Here is a 21,717-nt window from a genome sequence, read left to right as displayed (position 1 = left end):
GGGAGGGTGTGTATGGGTGCTTAGGTGTGGCTTGCCGTTGTTGAGGTTTTCGCCCGGTTTCCCTCTAATAAACCGAGCAGTGTGGGTCTTCTGACCAGTTTCTTTCTAATCAATGGATTTAGCAGCTCTCCTGCTAACATTCAAAAAAAAAGAACACATCACGTCTCTGGCAATACTTTGGTCCAGCTCACAACATAGGACCTGACCAAACTAAACAGCAAATAGAGGAAAAGGAAAAATGCAGAGCAAAGACACAACACAGCTCTGGAGCCGAAAGAAGCATTTCCCGTGCACACTATATAAACATGCCTGATAACATTTCCAGACAAGATGATGATACCTTTGCCTATCTTTGTTTGAGCCCAGATAGAAACATGGAATGGAAAGGACAGATTGCTCATGTTATTTATTATGAATATCGAAGCCTGGGCTGAAGGAAAGATCTGACACCTTCTTCCAAATCCATTCGCTCCCAGGATTCAGTATCATCCATCAGTAGAACCTGCAGACATCGTGGCAAGCTGGCCATGTCAAAAGGAAGCTTCTTCAGCTCTGGACAATCTTCAATCTCCAGCACCTCTAGAGATGGGAATGTCACATCGGGATCCGCAATAGTGACCAGCGATCTGCAGACCCTAATACAAAGCTGCTTGAGGCAAGGAAATGTCTGGGAACTCTCTTGTCCACTCCACACGTTGTCAACATGATTCTTTGTAAAAGCATTCCGCATGCTATAACTGAATTCTATATCGAGTTTTTCAAGGCAAGGCAGATACATCGCCCAAGACAGGTGCTCTAGCTTGGGGCAGAATGACACGCTCAAACAAGTGAGCCTTGGAAATACAGATGTTGGAGATGTTCCCATCCATTTTATTGTTGTCCATACTTCCAAATTATCCATGCTCATGTTACTGAGAATACCAAAACTACAAGGTTGTTGTTCAGGCCTCTGTATTAATGTTATATCTGTCACATTCTTGTCGATTCCAATATACAGTTCATACAAGGTTGTTTGTGCGAAGTCCAATGATAAAATATCATAGAGATGGAATTCCTTTTTTTCAGCAGATCTTATTAGACGTAAAGACCGAATGGGTAGGTCAGCCACATCATGAAGTGATGTCCATGCATCCAAAAGTCCTACTGATGTAACAAAAACTTTCAAGTGATTCAGTGTGCCCAACTCTCTATATACGTTAGATCTGATACAATCAGACACCATCACAATATCCAAGTATATTATTTCCAATGCTTCAAGTCTAGATATGACCTCCTTTGGTATTATTTTTATGTGAGTGCCCTGCAGGTACAGGAACTTGAGCTTAATGAGGTTTCCAAAGCTGTGAGGCACTTTCATTATACCATAATTATTTGACAAATTGAGATGTATCAATTCTGTGAGGTGACATAAGCTTTCAGGTATCCCCTTGAGTTTATTATATCTCAAATCCAGATATGTCAGTTTAGCGGAATTCACAAGTACTCCACCTATTATTGTTTCATCCAAATTATTGTTTTGAAGGCATAACACCCTCAATTTCAGCAGATCACCAACAAAAGGAAGTTTCTTCATACGGTTGAACATTAATGAGATGTATTCTGCACTGCTCCAAGGGATGCTAAAATTTTCATCTGGGCCAGCTCTTGCATGGACAAGCCAGTTTCCATTGTTCTTACCGCAACCACAAGAGATCCATAAAGAAATATCACGAATCACATCATGTAGTTTGACGCGATCATTCGATTCTCCACAGCCCTCTAACAAACATGCACCTATAAGGTCGCTCATTAGACTATAAGCTTTTGTGTAGGAACTTTGTATGTCCCCCTCATCCACATGACCTAAGCCAATCCAGCATTGAGCGAGCTCTTCCCTATGAATCTGATGATCCTCTGGCCACAGTGCACAAGTCAGGAAACAGTTCTTCAGCCTCTCGCTTTTCAAGTTATCATAGCTAAACATGATCTTTCTGAAAACTTCTTCCTCCATCTTCAGGGGATCTTCATTTGTGTCAATGCAGCATGACTTTTTCATATGTTGGATGGCAGAATCCCATTGATCTGGACGAAATTTCCCATACATTGCCCTTCCCACAGTTACCAAAGCTAAAGGCAAGCCCTTCATTTCAGTCACAAGTATTCTTGCACGATCTTTAATACCAGGAGAAAAAATAGTTTGGTCTCCGACCTTCTCTCTGAATAGCTCCCATGCCTCATTCTCCTGCAGATATGGAACTTTAATCTGTTTTTTCACCTCCATCCCACCACAAACGGATATAAATCTTGTTGTGAGCACAACTTTTCTTTTGAATTTGTCCAAAGGTTCAATTCCAAGGGGAAGTGGTATGCCAACTACTTCCAGATCAATTCTTTCCCAAAGGTCATCCAACAGTACAAGGAAGCTTTTATTCTCCAGAAAGCCACGGATCATGGCACTTTGGGTTCCCACATTACCATCCCCTTTCAGTTTTAGCTGATCTAAAATTTGTGTTTGGACCTTTAACACTGAACACTCCTTGGAGGCTGTCACCCATATAACAGTCATCCTTCCTCTGAAAAAGCCCTGGATTTTTTTTAGAAGATGTGTTTTTCCCACTCCACCTGGACCCCATATTCCAATTACTCCCAACATGGGACCATCCTCAATGAGACAGAGAGTGTCTTCTATCTTCAAGGCATAAAAAATAGACATACGTTAGTACTCAAAAAACGGGTTTATGACCAGCTATAGATTCCTAGAAAATTTGAGTTTTGACACAAATCAACACTTACCGAACGTGACCTAGAAAATTTACTTGATGCATCATCTATAGCAACTTTCCAGGAACTTGCATCCGTTGTTCCACGCATTGATCTCCCATAACGTACCAGTTCTGATGGCAGGCCATTTATTGCCCGTACCAGATCAGTAGCATGTGGCCCAATGTGGGGTTCGGAATAAAGATCCCCTTGGTAATTTATTGACTGTCTAAATAGCTCGCGTGCTTCCTCCTCTTGTAAAATAGGCAGTTCAATATCTTCGTTCACACCTAACAGATTACCAACGGATCTGTATCCTGATAGTGACATGATTACCACTTTCCTCTTCTTCTCTCCCATGAATCCGAGAGGATATGGAATGCCAACTGCTCCAAGGTCCAGATTCTGACGGAGGTCATCCACAATCAGCAGGAAATTTTTGTTCTCGAGCTGTTCATGTATCCTGGTGGCTCGGGTTGCCTCATTGCCATCATGCCTCATACCGAGCCTGCTTATGATTTCAGATTGAATATTTGTTACCGAGCAATCGCTGGGGCTTGGAACAAAGATAACAAAATCGAAGATACTCTGTTCAAGAAATGAATTGTTGATATGCTTGAGGAGATTCGTGTTATCATCTTTGTCTGGACCCCACATTCCAACTATCCCCTCATTGGGGTCATCGCTCACGATGAACAGGAGAGCACCCCGGAGAATAACCCATCTGCTTGGCGGTATTGGAGCAGGATCTACAAGCATACTCTCGACACGACGTGGATCTGGCGCACGTGTGATATTATTATCACCTGGTACACTACTCAGAAGTGATTTCACCTGTTTCTGCTGCTCATCCGCTCGCTTACTGATCTTATAGTTTCCCAAGCAATTTGGGGAGCAGCACCCACACAATAGGTACCTCTGAGTGTACAGCAGGTGGTTTGCCTCTTCTTCAGATATAGCTCTATTCACCGATTCCAACCATAATCTTGCATGATCTCTTGGCACAGCGTCCAGCAAATGCCCGTTAACTCGAAACATCTCTAGGACCCCTGCCTGTTTGAGTATCAAAGCCTCAGTTTCTGTCCTGTGGTCCCTGACGTTTGAGCCAGCCGTGAAGCAATACAATGCATATTTTGCAAAATGATTATAGAATGGACTTATGATCGTGTTGATAGTAGGTCCGCACCAACCACCACAAGGCGCTACTACTTGCATTTTAACTGAAGAAGAGGAACTGCAAGACAAATGGCGTGACTCAGTTATATATTATAGAAAGAAAATGACCAATCAATAAATGCTATCAAAAATATGGAAACAACATCGAATGGAAAATAAAGGCAGGTTTACAATATAGTGCAGCATGCAAAACCAAAGGTACTCAAGTTAAAAATTTCATTTCCTCCATCAGTTTGATAGTGGCAATGAGAACATGAAAAGTCGTTATCTATTTATAAAGCTGGAACCTATAAACATGAGAAATAAATACATAACTTAAAATTGTATAAAGAAAGATATGTTGTGGTTATACACGCCAGTAGATCATAGGAAACTAGAGGTTGGTTGTCTGAAGCAGTGTGTTGATTTCTCTGAGCTTAAGACAGTAAACACCAATTGACATAAAGCAGTAGACATGCCCCTCATCAACCAGATCTATCATATCAAAGCTTCTTTCTGAACATAACAGAAGGGGAGAACGGCATAAAAAATGATGTCCCGCTGAAATCATAATCGCCTCAAACCGCTGGGACATGAAATCGGTTCACGCCTTGGGGGTTACTAAATCCAGTATCAAGCAAATGCAAAACATCAACATGACACTTTGCGATGCTAAACAATTGGAAGCAGAGATGGCAAATTCTCCGGATTTAATCCTCAAAAGGCAAGACACTAGAAACTACTACTAGCTGTTTAGGCTCCAAACTTGGAGTAAATTCATGATGCAAGCCTATAGAGCAGCCTACAGGATATCTCTAAGGTTTTAAGCAGACGCGCAATCAGAATCCAAACAGCACGAGTTCCTCGGCAATCTATCTATCATAAAACACTCACAGGTTTTCTAGAAATAAGACATCAGCATATGCCCTGCAAAAAAAAGGGTTGCATCTGAGACTAGCACTATGCATTCAGTGAGAAACGAAATGGTGTCTTTGGACGAGTTCTACCCAGTTAAACTTGGTAGGGGCACATCCTGCACCATATCGACAAGGTCGGTGTGCCTCTGCCCCCAGCACGTAGCAGCAGCACAGTAACATGAGCAAGACTAGCAATCCATGGAAGGAACAACATAACAAAAATGCACATCTGGTATCACAGACCTAACGAGAACAAGGAAATCACAACTGTTAACAGAAGCTTACATAATCTGCTCCAATTCAGCTTGGTAGGTGCCGCTGGGCAAATCAATCAAACTGAGGCAAGCTGTCGCTGGGCGCAAGAATCCTCCAGGCCGGCGGCGTGGAGAACGACTCCCGGTGGTGGTTCTCTGCCGAGAAGGGCGAGAAGCTGCTGAAGGCCCTGCAGTACTACCTGTCCGCCACCGCCGGCGCTGGACCAATCGCCGGTATGCTATTCATACCGATGGAAACGGCGGCCTTCCGCAGCTACTGGTCGTTTTGGCTCTGACCTCCCCGAAGGTCGACACGGTGCGGGTAACTTACAAGGTTGGCGGATGGTGGCGGCGAGCCGGCGACTAAGAAATGGCAGGGAGAGGAGAGGGACGATGTGCGGAGGGATTCACCGGAGAGAAGTGCACGGCGTCAGACAGGAAGATAATATGGTCATACCGAATTGTCCAAACTGCTGAAAAGGATGATCAAACATATACAATAATTACTACAGTATTATTATAACTAGCGGTCGAAGTCTCCTATACGTCGCATCTGAAATAATTAACCCTGTTAGATGGAAACGTATGGTTTCCGTAGACTAACAGCTGGGAAGGATTAGTTTCATGACGCTAGTTGCTCCTCAGAATCTGGTACCTTAAGCGTCTTCGTCCCTCATCTATAGTCGATGGTAGTATATCAAACTATTACCTACCAATCAGTATTGTTCATTGGTGGACAGCATGTGACAGTGAAGGGCAAGAAAAATATTGCCTGACTGCCATTGTTGACTCCAGATTGCCGGCCGATCCAGATCGTAAGCTGAGCTTTAGTGCTGTACTGTCCAACACGGAAAAGTCAATAAACTCTACTCGATTGTTCCGCTGGGTCTTTTCTCGCGATCGCATGAGCCAATAAGAAGCACGAGTGCTTCCAAGTTTCCGCTCAAAAGGTACAGTACGTGGTTTCCAAGTATTCGCGCATGCCATGACCTAGGCTGGGCTTCTTTTCTTTAATCATTCCAAAGAAAACACAAGCACATCACCTCACTTAGTTTGCACGTACTACATGTGTGCGTACGTGTGTCATCACTGCATGCATATTTTTTTTTTACCAGAACTACAGCAGGCTTACGCTAGCTAGCCTAAACATTTTTATAATCACAAGAGTTACAAGGGGACCATTACAAATTTTTAGAGGATCGGCGAAGGCTCGGGAGTTAGGAGAGCTCAGGGGGGGATCATATCTGTTGCACCAGGAATTAAGAATGGACATAGAAATTACAGTAGGGCAACGGTAAGCCCAGATCCTAACATCTTCAACACAGCGCTTTGCGACGAGGGGGAGGGCTTCATCGATGTCATTGAAGACTAGGGCATTTCTCCTCTTCCAGATGTAACAGGTGATAGCGGTGTTGATAGTCGCTTCTTCATAACTGCTGTAAAGAAGCCGCAGCAGGTCAGCCACCGAGGCTGAGCTAAGGTCGGCGGTCCTGGGTGGAAGAGACTCCACACATCCTGGGCCCTGGGGCAGTGGATCAGAAGGTGATCAGTGTCTTCGTCGGCGGAGCAGGAGGGGCAGGTCGCAGAGGTGGACATGTTGTGTTGGAAGCGGCGCTCGTTGGTGGGTAGGCGCTACCGCAGAGCAAGCCAGCAGAATATCTTGCACTTCAGAGGAGCGGCATTCCTCCAAACCTTAGTCGCTTGATCGTCTACCTGCAGATGCCTTAAAGTATTGGTGTAGAAACTATTGTTTGTCAGCTCTTTGTTAGTGAGGCGGCATGCATGTATAGCCGGGTTGTCGGGGCGAAGCACAGCAGAGCCAAGCTCAGAGGCGAGGGCAAGGAGGTCTACCGTAGCAGCATTGGAGAGGCGCTGGCCAAGGTTGGCATGGAGTCCCGTGTAGAGGAGACGGGAGACAGAGGTGTTAGGACGGATAGAATGAGAGAAAAGGGCGGGGAAGTGCTCGTGAAGAGGAGCCGAACCCAGCCACAGGTCGAATCAGAAAGCAGTGGAGTTTCCATCTCCACGGGTGACTTTGGAGATAAGGTGAAAGGAGTAAAGACCGACAAGAATATCATTCCAAACCGGGGTGTCAAGGAAGTGGTGATCGCCCATGTCATGCCGATCAGACCACCCGTAGAAACGTCGGAATCAAGCAGCGCAAGGAGCAGTAGAGACAGAGTGCAACTTGGTAAGGAATTTGGGAAGAAGGGCGGAGTTTTGGGCGGGGAGAGAGATAATCCCCAGCCCCCCATACTTCTTAGGGAAACAAACATCGGCCCAAGCCACCTTACACTGACCACCATTGCAGGTTTCTTCACCCGTCCAGAGAAAGCCGCGTCTTCGCTTATCGATCGCCTCAATCACCCTGGCGGGGACGAGCCCCGCACCCATGGCATGAGCCAGCATAGCGGTCAGAACATAATTGACCAGCAAGAGACGACCACCAATAGGGAGTGATCTACCCCGCCACCCCGATAGCCACATGTCACTTTTCGAGTTGATTGGGGCGAAGTCAGCAAGGCGGAGCTTGTGAGTAGAAAGAGGAAGGCCAAGATAAGTTTGGGGGAAGGAGGAGACTGCGCAGCCGAAGGAGCGAGCCATCTCAGTGGCCGTGGTAGGATTTGTTTTGATAGGGACGAAGGTGCTCTTGTAGAAATTGATGGCCAGGCTAGTGGCAGCAGTGAAGTCATCCAAAACCTTTTTGAGATTGGCCACATGTTGCGGGATAGCCCGGATAATAATGAGGGTATCGTCAGCATATTGGAGAATCGGGCAAGGGAGGTCATCAACCAGGGGTGCAGGAGGAGCCCATCCCGCGAAGCCTAGAGGAGGAGTTGTTGAAGGACATCAGGGACAATGTTGAACAAGAAAGGAGAGAGGGGGTCCCCTTGTCGAAGGCCATTCCGGCATTGGATCCATCTGCCAGGGACACCATTGAGTAGAACGGCCGTATGGCTAGTTTGGTTGAGCATTTTAATCCATGTCCTCCAAAGGTCGGGGAACCCCTTGGCGAGTAGGTTTCGATCAAGCGCCTCCCAGCTGATGGAATCAAAAGCTTTACGAAAGTTAAGCTTGAAGATAACCGCAGGCACAGACCGTTTGTGGCAAGCCTGGACAGTGTCCGCAGCGTACACAAAATGCTCGGCAATGGAGCGCCCGGAGATGAAGCCGGTTTGGTCGGGGTGAACGAGGAAGGGGATAAGCTCACGGAGACGGAGAGTAAGGCACTTGGAGTGGATTTTAAGGCAACAATTTTGAAGGGAGATGGGTCGGAAATTATCGGGCTTGTTGGCTCTGGCTTTTTTTGAAAGGAGGACAATGTAGGACTTATTGATGGGGCGGAGGTCGGCGGAGAGGGAATGGAAATCGTTAAGGGAGTCAAGTAGGAAACTTTTCACAAGCTCCCAGTTCTTTTTGAAGAAAGCCGGGCCAAAGCCGTCAGGCCCAGGACTGGAGTTGTCATTCCTGGAAAAGAGAGCCGCGCGGATGTCATCAAGAGTGAAGGGCCGGATAAGGGAAGCAGCCTGGGTGAGATTAATCGAGGTGGACTCAACAAGGGTAGCAAGATTAAGGGTGTCAGAAGAGGGGAGAGGAGTTCCAAGGAGATCTTTGTAGAAGTCATACAGAACAGAGGCTTTTGCCGGATGAGAAAAAATGGAGTTCCCATCCTCATCGTCAAGGGATTTAATTTGGTTTTTCCTAAGGCTTGCAGTGCTGAAATTTTGCCCGCTGATGACAGTAGGTTGCACGATCGGCGTTTCTTTTGCTGAGGTGAGTTTTTGCCAAAGCCTTGAGCCGGGCTTCCAAGGGGGAAAGGTTGCGAGTCTCCTCCAGACGATCCAAAAACTGAATGAAAACCCAAAAATTAACTAGGTAAATAGATGGAAGCTGATGAGCTCGCGCCCAAGACCTAGCGGCTGACCGGATGCATTTAAGCCTGAGGCAGAGGCAACCAACATGAGGGAGGTAGGAATGATTAGCGCCCACACTATTCCAATTGTTTTCGACGATGGGTGGAAAGTCGGAGTGGGAAAGCCAGGAGTTCTCCATTCGAAAGATGGAGCTACGGGGTTCCTTAGAGGAAGCCCCAAGGTGAAGAGGGATATGGTCGGAAGTAGGGCGGGAGGAAGATGTAAGAGTAGTCTCCGGGAAATTTGGGTGCTGGAGTCACGATTTCAGCGGTTTTTTCTTCTCCAAGGGACAACTCGACGATCTTCGGTGGCCAGATCCGCTCTAGCTCCGTCGATCTTCGACCACAACCACCCGCCCCTCTCTCGACCGTCGACAACCTCAACGGGGAAACCGATCTAACGATCGGGAGCTTCAACATCCACATCGGGCCTAAAGGCACGGTTCGTCTCTCGGATCCAATCTGTTCGGGTCCGTCGACAGAAATCTCCGAATCAGCGGCAGCGCCGACGTCTTCTGTCGGCTCGTCAGGAGATGAAAACTCGCCGCCAATCAACTATGCGGAAAGCGGGGGAGATCTAGTCGATCTCCTGAATGAGATCTACAACTCCGAACACGGAAGCCCATCAGATCTACTACTCGAAAACAGCAGCGCCATGGACGCCATCGACTCGAACTTCGCCAACAACAGCGACTCTGCCGCAAGCAAAGAGGACTTCACCGATCTATACGACGGTGTCTCCTATGACTCGAAGGGCGAGTGGTCATCGGGTCTACCACTGAAAGACGAGGATCCGATGATCATCGACTTCAAGCTCAACAACAGCAACCCCGTTACCAGGAAAGTTCATCCATACCTTGATGTTTGCACTAACAATGTTCGTTTCACACATCATCGGATATGTGCGATTATAGAGAACATATCGGGAGCAGAATCGAAGGATTTCGACTCCACCGGCAATCCGCTCATCAACCCTGGGGATCTGACCAGAGGAACCAGGCGTCAGATAGCACCCAAAGCCGATCAAAACGCCATTGGAGCCAAGGGTATGCGTGCTGATCGAGTCCAAGTTCGGATCTCAGTAGCAGTATGGGATAAAGCGAGGAAAGCCATGAGCGGCGAAGTCCCCATGGCAGAAGATGCAACTCGACAAGAACTCATGGCGTACCAATACTTGCTTCATCGACAGAAGCGTGAACTCCTAAAAATTCAACAAAGGCTTGATGAAAGAAGGGCAGCAGCCAACGATTCGAGTCGAAGGCGAGCACAGCTAAGCTCTACAGGAGGCACTCATGGAAGAGAACAACCGAGGAGATCGGCTTCTCGAATAAGCCAGATCCCCGCAAATGAAAGAGATCATCTAGTGCGGGACCTAGATCTTTCCTTCATGTCGGTGGATGCACAGGGAAACATAGTTACCAAAACACCACAAGCAACACTCGTAGCCGCGCAGACCTATCTGATCGCCACTCAACCCGCGGCCGATGACCCGAGGGTGGCCATCCACCGTTCCACCCTTGTAGGCCTCGGCCTGATCGGAGCCTCGCTAGCCGATAAAGAGGTCGCCCCACAATCCGAAAAATCTCCACGTCGCAATAGCCCTCGACATGAAGTAGCAATTCGAAGATCCAGGTCGCCACGATAGGTAAAATCAGTGTACGCGAAGGAGACGCCAGGAACAACATTACTCAGCAAAGAGTCGACAGATCTCGGCAGGAGCGCGACAAGCGCGAGTATGATGATGATGCCGAGATGTGCGGTGCAAGCTGCTTTACCCGTCGGGTTTACCCAAAGACTTCAAATTGCCTCACGATCGACAGAAGTTCGATGGTCTCCAGGAACCCAAATCTTGGCTCAGTGATTATCTGCAAACTGTCAAGATACTGGGGGAAACAAAAGTGACAGCGATGCAAAGCTTGCAATTGCACCTAAGCGGAGCCGCAAGATCATGGCTAAGGAAGCTACCCAATGAATCCATCAGTAGTGGGGACGATTTGGCGGATCAGTTCATCCGAAACTTTAGGTCCACGTACAAGCGACCCGCGTCCATCGAGGAAATGAGGGCGTGCGTGCAAAAATATGGAGAGCCGATGCGGGCATACATTCAGTGTTGGAACATCATAAAAAACTCAGCTGAAAACGTTTCAGACGAGAGGGCAATCGACGCTTTCGGCAATGGGCTGTGTCGTAAGGAATTCATCGAGGAGTTGGGACGGACCAACCCAAAAACAGTGTCTCAGTTGATGGACATCGCCAATAGGTGGGCGGACAGCAAAGACGCTTTCCGTAATAAGCGGGCCAGGTCACCCGAAGAAGACCGCTTCAGGCGCAGCAAGAACCAAAAGCGAAGGTACCGCCACTATGGTGATTATGAAGGACCCAGTCAAGTGGCTGCAGGCTTCAGAAGTAATGACAATCGGAATCACAAGTACTGTAGCGGCAGGTACTGCAACGACAATCGAGACACGTCCGGTTCTAGCAAGCCGACATATCGGCCTAGACCCCCGCGAGATTTCAATCAATCGCCAGACCAGATGCTTAATGGGCCTTGCAACATGCACTTTTACATCGACTGAGAAGGAAAGAAGAAATCTAATCATCTCATGAAGGATTGCCGAACCTTTTTGAAGCTACAGGAAGCTTTTTGTTCAAAACAGAGAGAGGCGACAAATCTCGGGTTCACGGGAGCTCCCGGAACCCTAGCACTCAATGCACCACCACCTCCTCCGCTGCCAGCGCATGGAGCCATGTCAAACCAGCAGCAACCCGCAGCCAATAGGAACCCGAGCGAGGGATACCAGCCATCCAGGGGAGCAATTAATATGATCCAGAAGGGAAGATTGTCCAATAGGGTCCAAAAGTTGATTACCCGTCAAGTAAGCTTAGCAATCACATCACCTCCGTTGACACCAGAGTATCTTAACTGGTTTGATCACAAGATAGAATTCAACAGAGATGATCACCCTCCTCGAGTACCTCGGCCAGGACATGCGCCCTTGGTTCTTCAAGCTCAGATTGGAGGATTCGATGTGGGTAGAGTTTTCATGGACGCTGGAAGCGGCATCAACCTCATTTACGCTAGCACATTGAGAGCAATGAACATATCACTAACAAACCTTGTAGTTTCGGATACCTGTTTCCATGGTATAGTCCCTGGAAAACCCAACGTCCCCTTGGAAAGGATCGCACTCGACGTAGTTTTTGGGTCACGGGAAAACTTCAGACGGGAGAAGATGGAATTCGAATTCATGGACTGGCCATCGCAATACCATGCTATCCTTGGGCGACCCACGTATGCACGTTTCATGGCAGTTCCCCACTATGCATACCTCCTGCTGAAGATACCAGGACCTAACGGAGTTATTACGGTCAAAGGAAGTTTCGCCCTTTCAGATAGCTGTGAAAGGGAATTCAGTAAAATTTCCGAGTCCTTTGGGATGGAAGCTGAGTACGCAGAACTTAAGGGCACCACCGACTACAACGTGCTGCCAGAAGCAGGTCGATCCTTGCCAGATCAAGCTTTCGACTCCATCAAGGACACGCAAGAAATTCAGGTTCACCCAAGCGACCCAAAGAAAACGACATTCATCGCATCCAATTTGGATGCCGCATAGGAAAGCGTGCTCGTCGAGTTCCTCTGTGAGCACTGGAAAATCTTTGCCTCGTGTCCAACAGACATGCCAGGTGTTCCCAGGGAACTCGCCGAGCACGCACTCAATCTCGATCCCAATGTCAGACCAGTCCGACAACATCTCCGACGCTTCGCAGAGCCGAAGCGCAAAGCCATAGCATCGGAGCTTCATCGGCTCGAGGAAGCCAAGTTCATTAAAGAAATCAAGAAATCGACCTTGGTTGCCAATCCAGTTTTGGTCCCAAAGAAAAATACAAACGTACTACGTATGTGCGTCGATTTCACCGCACTCAATAAACATTGCCCAAAGGATCACTTCCTGCTCCCGCGAATCGATCAAATCATCGACTCGATGGCAGGCTGCGAACATCTTTCCTTTTTGGATGCTTATTCTGGTTACAATCAGATTAGATTAAAGGTGGAAGATCAGGGCAAAACAGCTTTCATCACACCCTATGGTGTTTAGTGCTACCAGACGATGCCTTTCGGACTGAAGAACGCGGGTGCCACGTACCAGCGGATGATGCAGAAGTGCCTTGGGGAACAAATAGGAAGAAATGTTCAAGTTTATATTGACGACGTAGTGATCAGGACGAAACAAGAAGCAATGCTCATCGACGATCTGCGAGAAACCTTCGACAACCTTGACAGGTATCACCTCAAACTCAACCCGACAAAGTGTTCCTTTGGTGTCCCCGCAGGGCAACTCCTCGGATTCTTAGTGTCGGCATAGGGTATTGAAGCCAACCCTGAGAAAATTCAAGCAATTCTTACTATGAAAAATCCTGCGAAGTTACGAGACATCCAGCAATTGGCGGGTCGTGTGGCAGCTTTAAGTCGATTCATCGCTCGGCTAGGAGAGAAGGCGCTACCGTTTTACGCATTGATGAGGAAATCAGATAAATTCGAGTGGAATGAGGAAGCCGAAAAAGCTTTTCACAATCTCAAGCAAGTATTGTCAACACCACCAGTTCTGGTAGGACCCAGAGAAAACGAGCCGTTACTACTATACATAGCTGCCACACATTAGGGTGTAAGCACCGTTCTCGTGGTCGAGTGAAACGAAGAAGGCAAAGTTCACGGTGCTCAGCGACCAATCTACTAACTTAGCGAGGTGATGTCGCCGTCCAAGCAGCGCTACCCGCACTATCAAAAGTTAGCATACGGGGTTTTCATGACTACACGAAAGCTACGCCACTATTTTTCGGAGCACCCGATCATAGTGGTCAATGAAGCCCCTCTATCCAGCATCTTGAATAATCCTGAGGCAACATCATGTGTCTCCCTGTGGGGAATCGAACTTTTCCCTCGGGACATCACCTACGAAAAGCGAAAAACAATCAAGTCGCAGGTACTACCTAACTTCACAGCTGAGTGGCTGGAACTTCAAAACACGGGTCCTCTAGATATATCGAGTGCCTGGACCATGTACTTCGATGGGTCCAAAAGAATTGAAGGAGCAGGGGCAGGAGTAGTGCTCGTATCGCCACAAGGAGACAAGATGAAGTATGTGTTGTGGATGAATTTCCCGAACGCATCCAACAATGAAGCCGAGTATGAGGCCCTGTTGCACAGCATGTGGATGGCTAAAGCTTGCGGCGCAACTCGCCTAAAATCTTCGGAGACTCGAACCTTGTTGCTCAACAAGTGATGAACCAATGCGACGCCATCAGCGACAACATGGCTGCATATCGGGACATGTATAATGACTTGGAAGGAACCTTTGATGGCTACGAGGTTTCCCATATCAGCAGAACAAGCAATGACGAAGCCGATAATCTCACCAACATCGGGTCCCCAATGCTTGCCCATACCATCTGGAGTTTTCTGTGAAGAAATTAGCGAACGATCTATCAAAATCAAAAAGCATGCTGGTACGGTCAAGTCGAAGGACCGCAAGGGGGGCAAATCAAAAACTGACTCGAGGGCTACGCCAGCTTCAGAGCGATTATTAGCAGCATCCGACACCGATGAAGAACCCGAAGAAGTTATGATGGTCGAAATCCCGTGGATGGCATACTGGGTAAACAAGGAGCTCCCGGAGGATCCAATTTAAGCTCGACGAATTGCTCGACGGTCCAAAGCTTTTGTGGTAATAAAAAATGAACTCTACAAGAGAAGTATATCGGGTGTCCTCCAGCGATGTGTCACACCCGAGGAGGGCAAAGTCATACTTAAGTATATACACGAAGGAATATGTGGACATCATGCAAGCAATCGCGCAATCACGGCCAAGGCCTTCAAAGCAGGGTCTTACTGGCTCACAGCCGTGCAGGACGCAAGGGATATTGGGGGAACTTGTGATGCTTGCCAAAGGTTTGCATCCAGGCCACATGCACCTGTAGCCGAATTATATCCCATACCTCTAGCCTGGCCTTTCGCCCAGTGGGGACTCGGTATGGTAGGAAAACTACAGAAGTCGTGGCCAGGAGGGCATGTCTTTCTGCTAGTCGTAGTCGACAAGTTCACCAAGTGGATTGAGGCAATGCCTGTCACAAGTCAAGATTCCACTTCGACAATCAACTTCATCAAATCCATTGTTTTTTCATTTCGGAGTACCCAAGAGCATCATCACTAACAATGGCACAAACTTCACATCCAGAGAATTTGGCGACTTCTGCCAGGTGTAACATCCCAAATTTCAAATCAATGAGAAATGGTGGTTTCCAAATTTCAAATTTTAGACCTAACAAAAACTTTTATTTGCATATAGTGCTATGCATAGTATTTGTGCATTTGTGTGACATTGCCATGGTGTGTGCCTACAACTCTTGCTAGTGTACTAAAACCCTACCTCTGATCCTCTAAGATCAAGAAGAAAAGCAAAACAAAAAGAAAAGAATAAAAGTTAGAAAATCACAAAACCCTCACATATGGTTTATGCCATTTTTGAAATCCTTCAACCTAGACCAATTTGACTTGTGCCATTGGTTGAAGATGGGTACTAAACACTTACTAACACTTTTGGAATCAAAGAAACTCAAATCAAATCAAATTTGAATTCAAAATGAGCTCACATGCACTAATGGTCAATTCTGCCATTTTTGTCATGATGCCCTCTTTGAGCCTCTGTTTTGAGAGATTCTTAAACCAAACAATTCCAACTCTTTGCACCTCATCCAAGACATCTTCAAGATGAACAACTTTGGTCAAGGCCACCTCTGCAAATTCTTCCTCAATTCCTTAATATGCTCAAGCAAATTTGGAACTTCAAATAAGATTCAAGATTGTGCCATTTTTGAAATCTTGCAAACCAACTCAATTCTGCACCCCACCACCACCATTCTGCTCCAATCTTTATTCAAATCAACTCCACAAAAATTCATTTCAAAATTTGAAATTTTTCTTCTTGCGGCCATATGATCGAACACCTTGCAGGCAGCCATCTATCAACTCTAGACATGCCTTTATCCAGTGTGTATTTGCCCTAACCTTCCATCCTATGTCATCATTAGTACCCCTATCTGCTCCTTGTACAATGCCAGGCAGAGAGACACACGAGTTTGCACAAAATACACCAAAACAATGCCATGCCGTGCATGACATGCACCTCACCATGTCACTCCTCTCTCCACTCGAATCCAACGTGCACAACCATGTCACACACCTTCCTCTCACTCTCCTGGACACGCCAGTGCAGCCCATCAACGAATAGGAGCACGCCACGCGCCGGCACGATCGCACCCAGTGACGCCCGCGCATGCCAGAGTGTGCATGGACACGCACCAGAGCGCGCCAGGGCATGACGTCGCCTCGCTGACCCAGGTCAACACTCGCCCCCTCCGCGCGCCAGCAGCTCCGCCACGACACCAGGAGACGCCAGGACACGCTCACCTGCTCGCAGGAACGCTGTAGACGACGCCACCATCGCCGACGTCCACCACGGTACTGAGAGCTCCCATCAACCTCTAGCTCGCGTCAGTGCCTCGTTTTCACCGCCGTCAAGCGCGTCATGCTCGCCAGGACATCGCCAACCCCGCTGCGTCATCGCCAGCCCATCTACGCCCCTGTAGCGACGACGCCATGGTCGACCCCATCGCCCGAGCCGCAGCACCCCTGGACGCTATAAAAGGAGACCCTCCAGCGAAGGATTTCTCACACCAATCGCCTCTCCTCCTCTCTATGAGCTTCCTCGACCCATTTCCCCTCTCCAATTTACACCGTAGCTCGTCAATTGCTCGCTGAAGCCCGCGGCGGTGCTGAGAAGGGCGCCGTCGATTTCGGCCACCATTGGAGTCTCCGTCGGTACCAGCTGCATCGCCGTCGTCCGCAACGTCGTCCTGCATCAACGCCGTCGATCGCCGGAGTCCAGGCTCGCCTCCGACCCCCTGCCTCCACCGTGCCAGTGCTCGCTTCTCGTCGACGACGACGACGACGCTCGACCGTCTGATCATCATCTAATCCAACGTCCCTCGCGCTGCGTACCGATTCGGTGAGTTTGACCCGCTGACAGGCACACCCCACCTATCAGGCGGCCCGCTCGCGTCAGACGCACAGCTGGGCCGGCCCAACTCTCTCTCTCTCACGCTGGCCCATTAATTTTCCCGCCAGGCCCAGTAAATTCAAATTTTGTTTTTCTGTTTCAAATCAAATTCAATACTAGCTCCAACTTCAAATTTAAATTCCAGAAGATCTACTGGGCCAAATTTAGTGATTTTGGTGTTGTTGGAAAGCTTGTGAAAAGCTCTACCCAACCCCACTGGTCTCACCCCTAATTTCGTTGTAGATTTAATGTGACAAAAATAACAAGGCAGGGACTTTTGCAACTTCAAACAATTCTTAAAAATCAACCATAAATGATTTTGAGTTGATTCCAACTCTCATAAATCACATTTCATATTGTCTAATTGATTTTGTAAAAACATCACATGATTGTTTCAAATGATCATGGGCTAGATTCAAATGATGGCTATGTGGCTATTTCTAGTCCATTTAAAATTATTCAAAATTATTTCTTAAATAATATGAGGGGTTCCCTCTCATTTAAATCTTGGTCCTAAGAAATTCAATATGAAGTGTTGACTTTGGTGACATAGGCATCCCAAATGGGCCTGCCGAAGATAGTACCCGGGGTTTACTGAAGGCCCACTACCCGAAGAATAAGAAGATTCGGAAGCCCAAGATGTTATTAAGGAAAGCTAGAATTGTAATAGGAAGGGTTATTTGTAATCTTACGGGATGAATTAGAAACCGTCCTGGACTCTGTAACTTGTACAACACGAATCCCTCGGCTCCACCTCCTATATAAGGGGGAGTCGAGGGACAAAGAAAGGATCGAATCATTGTTTACAAACCCTAGTTTTCATAATCGTCGAGTACTTTTCGGCTGAAACCTTCGAGATCTACTTACCCTCTACTTCCAACTAAACCCTAGCCTACGATCCATAGGCATTGACAGGTTAATCCCCTGTCAATTGGCGCCGTCTGTGGGAATTAGAGGCGTAAGGATCTGATTTCGATGGCACGTTCAAGATCTTCGGCATCATCAACTGCAAGCAACACGATGGATCGAGGTAAACAGATCGCTGCTGGTCCTGTCGATTTTATTCCTCACCCACCCTCCCGTTTGGATGCATATGCGTATCTGGCGGAGCCTATGGAGATGACGTTCGGAAGATTTCGCTTTCGCGTCGAGAAGGAAGGATCGTATCGTGTCGAAACTCCGATTTCGTCGAGATCGTCGGCGGTCGATTCTGATTTTTTAAGCTATACATCGTCAACCGAATCAGGAGAAGAAACTTCGTCGACACGCTACATCAGCACTAAGGCAAGAGAGAAACTCGCCAAGATCTTTAGCGACATGTCCTTCGAGTCGTCTGCGGACTCCAATATAAGCAGCGATTCTGACAGTGTCGACAGTCTCGATTTCATCGACAAATCCATTGCTATGGGAAAGGTCTTCGCCAGTCTACGCGACGGCGTCACCAATCTCGACAAAATAGAAAAAACAAAATATCATCAGATCTACGTGATCGGAGAAACAAGTCGTCCTCAAGAAGAGACATCAGAAAACTTCGACGAGGCGGGAAATCCGTTCGTCGACCCCGCGGATCTCACGCGAGGTCTAGGGACAAAATATATCGGCACGACGACGCGAGAGATGGTGCGATTTCCGCAAGCAGTGTGGGATCGAGTGGAGAGAGCTATTAATGGCACAGAGCCGATGACCGTAACAGCGACGCCAGAGGAACTACAGGCATATCAATATAGGCTCGCGCGTACTAGGCGAGAACTTGAAAAACAGAAGATCGCGCTAGACAGGAGGCAAGAAGCAGCATCAGCGTCAAGTAGGCGAAGAGCGGAACAGAGTCGACAATCAGGAACTTCGGAAAGCAATCAAAGAGGAGCTCGCAACAGGGCAAGATCTCGTTTAAACAACATACCCGAAGCTGAGAGGGAACATCTGGTCCAAAACCTCGACATGTCCTTTATGTCGATAGACACGAGGGGGAACATTATTCCTAAGACACCAGAAGCGGGGTATATGGCGACGCAAGCTTTTATCCTCGCGTCCAAACCACCTGCCGGAGATCCAAGAGAGGCATTGTACAATATGGCTATGGCAGGAGTTGGAGCTATGGGAGCAGCGTTTGCATCCACACCTCCCGAAGGAGCAGCAAGGCAAAATAGTCCACGACCTGCAGCAGCAACAGCGGCAGCCCCTGAAGGACCAAGTGGAGCAAGAGACACGGCAGCACAAGCAAGGGTTGATAGAGCGCGGCAAAGCAGAAGGGAACATCGGCAATCCCCGGAGCTTAACGACGAGGATATGTGTGGTTTGCCGTGCTTCACGAGGAGAGTCCGAAAAACTCGAGTCCCTTCAGGATTTAAGTTACCTGACAACTTCAAGAAATTCGACGGCCTTCAAGATCCAGAGGATTGGCTAGTTGATTATCTCGAGACAGTGAAGCTCACAGGAGGAACTAGGGCAACAGCTATGCAAAGCATCCAGGTGCATTTGAGTGGAGCCGCACGATCTTGGATAAAAAAACTTACTCCAGGATCCATCGACAGCTGGGAAAGCTTCGAGGATGTGTTCATCAAGAACTTCAGGTCCACCTGCAAGAAGCCTGCATCACTAGAGGAGCTGAGGTCGTGTCGACAAAAGCATGACGAATCCATGAGAAAATATATCCAAAGATGGAATATCATCAAAAACTCGGCAGAAAATATATCTGACGAGAGAGCGATAGATGCGTTTGTCGCAGGAGTCAGGCGTGGAGATTTTGTCGAGGACTTGGGAAGGACCAACCCAAAGACAGTATCCGCATTAATGGAAATAGCAAACAAATGGGCAGATGGAGAAGATGCTGTCCATAATAAACGACACAGGTCACCAGAGGAGGACCGTGGTCGAAATTTTCAAAATAGACGACGCTTTCCTCGACAGTACTCGAGTTACGACGCCCCTGGCCAAATATCGGCTGGTTTTCGAGGAAACAATGGAGGAAGCAATAGAGATGATCATCAAAGAAGCAATGAGCAACGAGGCGACAATAGAGATGATTCCCGATATAACAAGCAAAATAGTGGACCAAGGTTCCAGCGACCTTATATATCTCCCGAGGATATGATGAACGGACCATGTCAGATGCATTTCTATCTCGACAATAACGGGAAGAGGCAGTCAGGACACCTGCAGAAAGACTGTCGAAATTTTCAAGCAATGTTAAGGTTCGCAGGGCAAGCCAATGCTCAAGCAGCACAGAGAAATCCTCGGGAACCCAGGAGCGAGATTCACTTACCACCCCCTCCCGCGATTACAGACGACAATCGACATCAGCTCAGAATAGCGGCAGCACCTCCACCACCGCCTTATGTTGATCCTAACTCCAACGGAGCGGTGTCGATGATTCAGAAAGGAAGGCCATCCAATAGGGCTCAGAAAGTAATCTCACGACAGGTGTTTATGGCGGAAAAGATGCCCCCACCAACAGTCGAATATCTTAATTGGTCAGGACAAGATATTGGCTTCACCATAGCGGATCATCCGCAGCAAGTTCCTCGACCAGGGCAATCAGCACTTATTTTACCAGCAGTTATCGCGGGATTTGATGTTTCTCGAGTATTCATAGACGGCGGCAGCAGCTTAAACCTTATGTATGCAGATACATTAAGGAAGATGAACATATCCTTAGCAAACTTGAAACCAACAGACACAAGGTTCCACGGTATCACGCCGGAGAAGCCGAGTTATCCGCTGGGAAAAATCAATCTCGACGTTCAGTTTGGGACCCGAGAAAATTACAGAATAGAAAAATTGGAATTCGAAGTCGTGGATTTCCCGTCGCAATACCACGCCTTGTTGGGACGACCGGCATATGCCAGGTTTATGGCAGTACCACATTACACGTACTTATTATGGAGGTTGCCTGGACCTAATGGACCAATTACAGTCAAGGGCAGTTTCGCGTTAGCTGATAAATGCGACAAAGATTTTCATCGACTGTCAGAAACTTTCGGGATGCAAGCTGAATACATGGCGTCAAGGCTCATGACTGATTATGACGTATTGCCAGATGTAGGGAGGCCTCTCAGGGAGCCAACCTTTAACACTACCAAAGATTCCAAGGAGGTGCAGATTCACCCGACAGATCCAAAGAAAACAACGTCCATCGCCACTAACATGGACCTCGCATAGGAAAGCGCGCTCGTCGAGTTCCTCCGTGAGCACTGGAAAATCTTCGCATGGTGTCCAGCTGACATGCCAGGAGTACCCAGGGAACTTGCCGAGCACCACCTAAATGTGGATCCAATTGCGAGACCAATCAAACAACCTTTCCGGCGTTTCTCGGAACCAAATCGCAAAGCTATGTTGTCAGAAATTGATCGACTTAGAGAAGCTGGATTCATCAAAGAATTACATACAGAAGCCACATGGGTAGCTAACCCAGTGTTGGTGCCGAAGAAAAACACTAAGGTCCTTCGCATGTGCGTCGACTTTACGTGTCTCAATAAACACTGTCCAAAGGATCACTTTCCCCTCCCGAGGATCGATCAAATTATCGACTCCACGGCTGGATGTGAACGTCTTTCCTTCCTGGACGCATATTCTGGTTATAACCAGATCAGATTGAAAGAAGAAGATGAAGTAAAGACAGCGTTCAT

The 21,717-nt window shown here is 47.7% G+C and overlaps 1 protein-coding gene across 1 annotated transcript; it reads right to left on the bottom strand.

Moving 5' to 3' along the window:
- Positions 1–300: 300 nt before the first annotated feature.
- On the bottom strand, positions 301–5,274 carry LOC127325522 (probable disease resistance protein At1g61300). The gene is made up of 3 exons (XM_051352318.2): positions 5,097–5,274; positions 2,773–3,973; positions 301–2,668 (listed from the first exon to the last, which is right to left on the bottom strand). Exons 2-3 carry the CDS (start codon positions 3,952–3,954, stop codon positions 410–412), a joined length of 3,441 nt encoding a protein of 1,146 aa, XP_051208278.1. The 5' UTR covers positions 3,955–3,973; positions 5,097–5,274; the 3' UTR covers positions 301–409.
- Between the last annotated feature and the right edge of the window lie 16,443 nt (positions 5,275–21,717).

This window comes from Lolium perenne, chromosome 3 (genome assembly GCF_019359855.2).
Source record: "Lolium perenne isolate Kyuss_39 chromosome 3, Kyuss_2.0, whole genome shotgun sequence".
In the NCBI taxonomy this organism is placed as follows: domain Eukaryota; kingdom Viridiplantae; phylum Streptophyta; class Magnoliopsida; order Poales; family Poaceae; genus Lolium; species Lolium perenne.
Note: the sequence above shows the minus strand (reverse complement) of the source record. Positions and strands in the feature narration are given on the sequence as shown.

Coding starts and splice junctions, on each gene's coding strand:
- LOC127325522 (XM_051352318.2), bottom strand. CDS start 3,954: ATGCAAGTAGTAGCGCCTTGTGGTGGTTGGTGCGGACCTACTATCAAC. Junction 2,669..2,772: donor AATTTTCTAGGTCACGTTCG/GTAAGTGTTGAT, acceptor TATGCCTTGAAG/ATAGAAGACACTCTCTGTCT.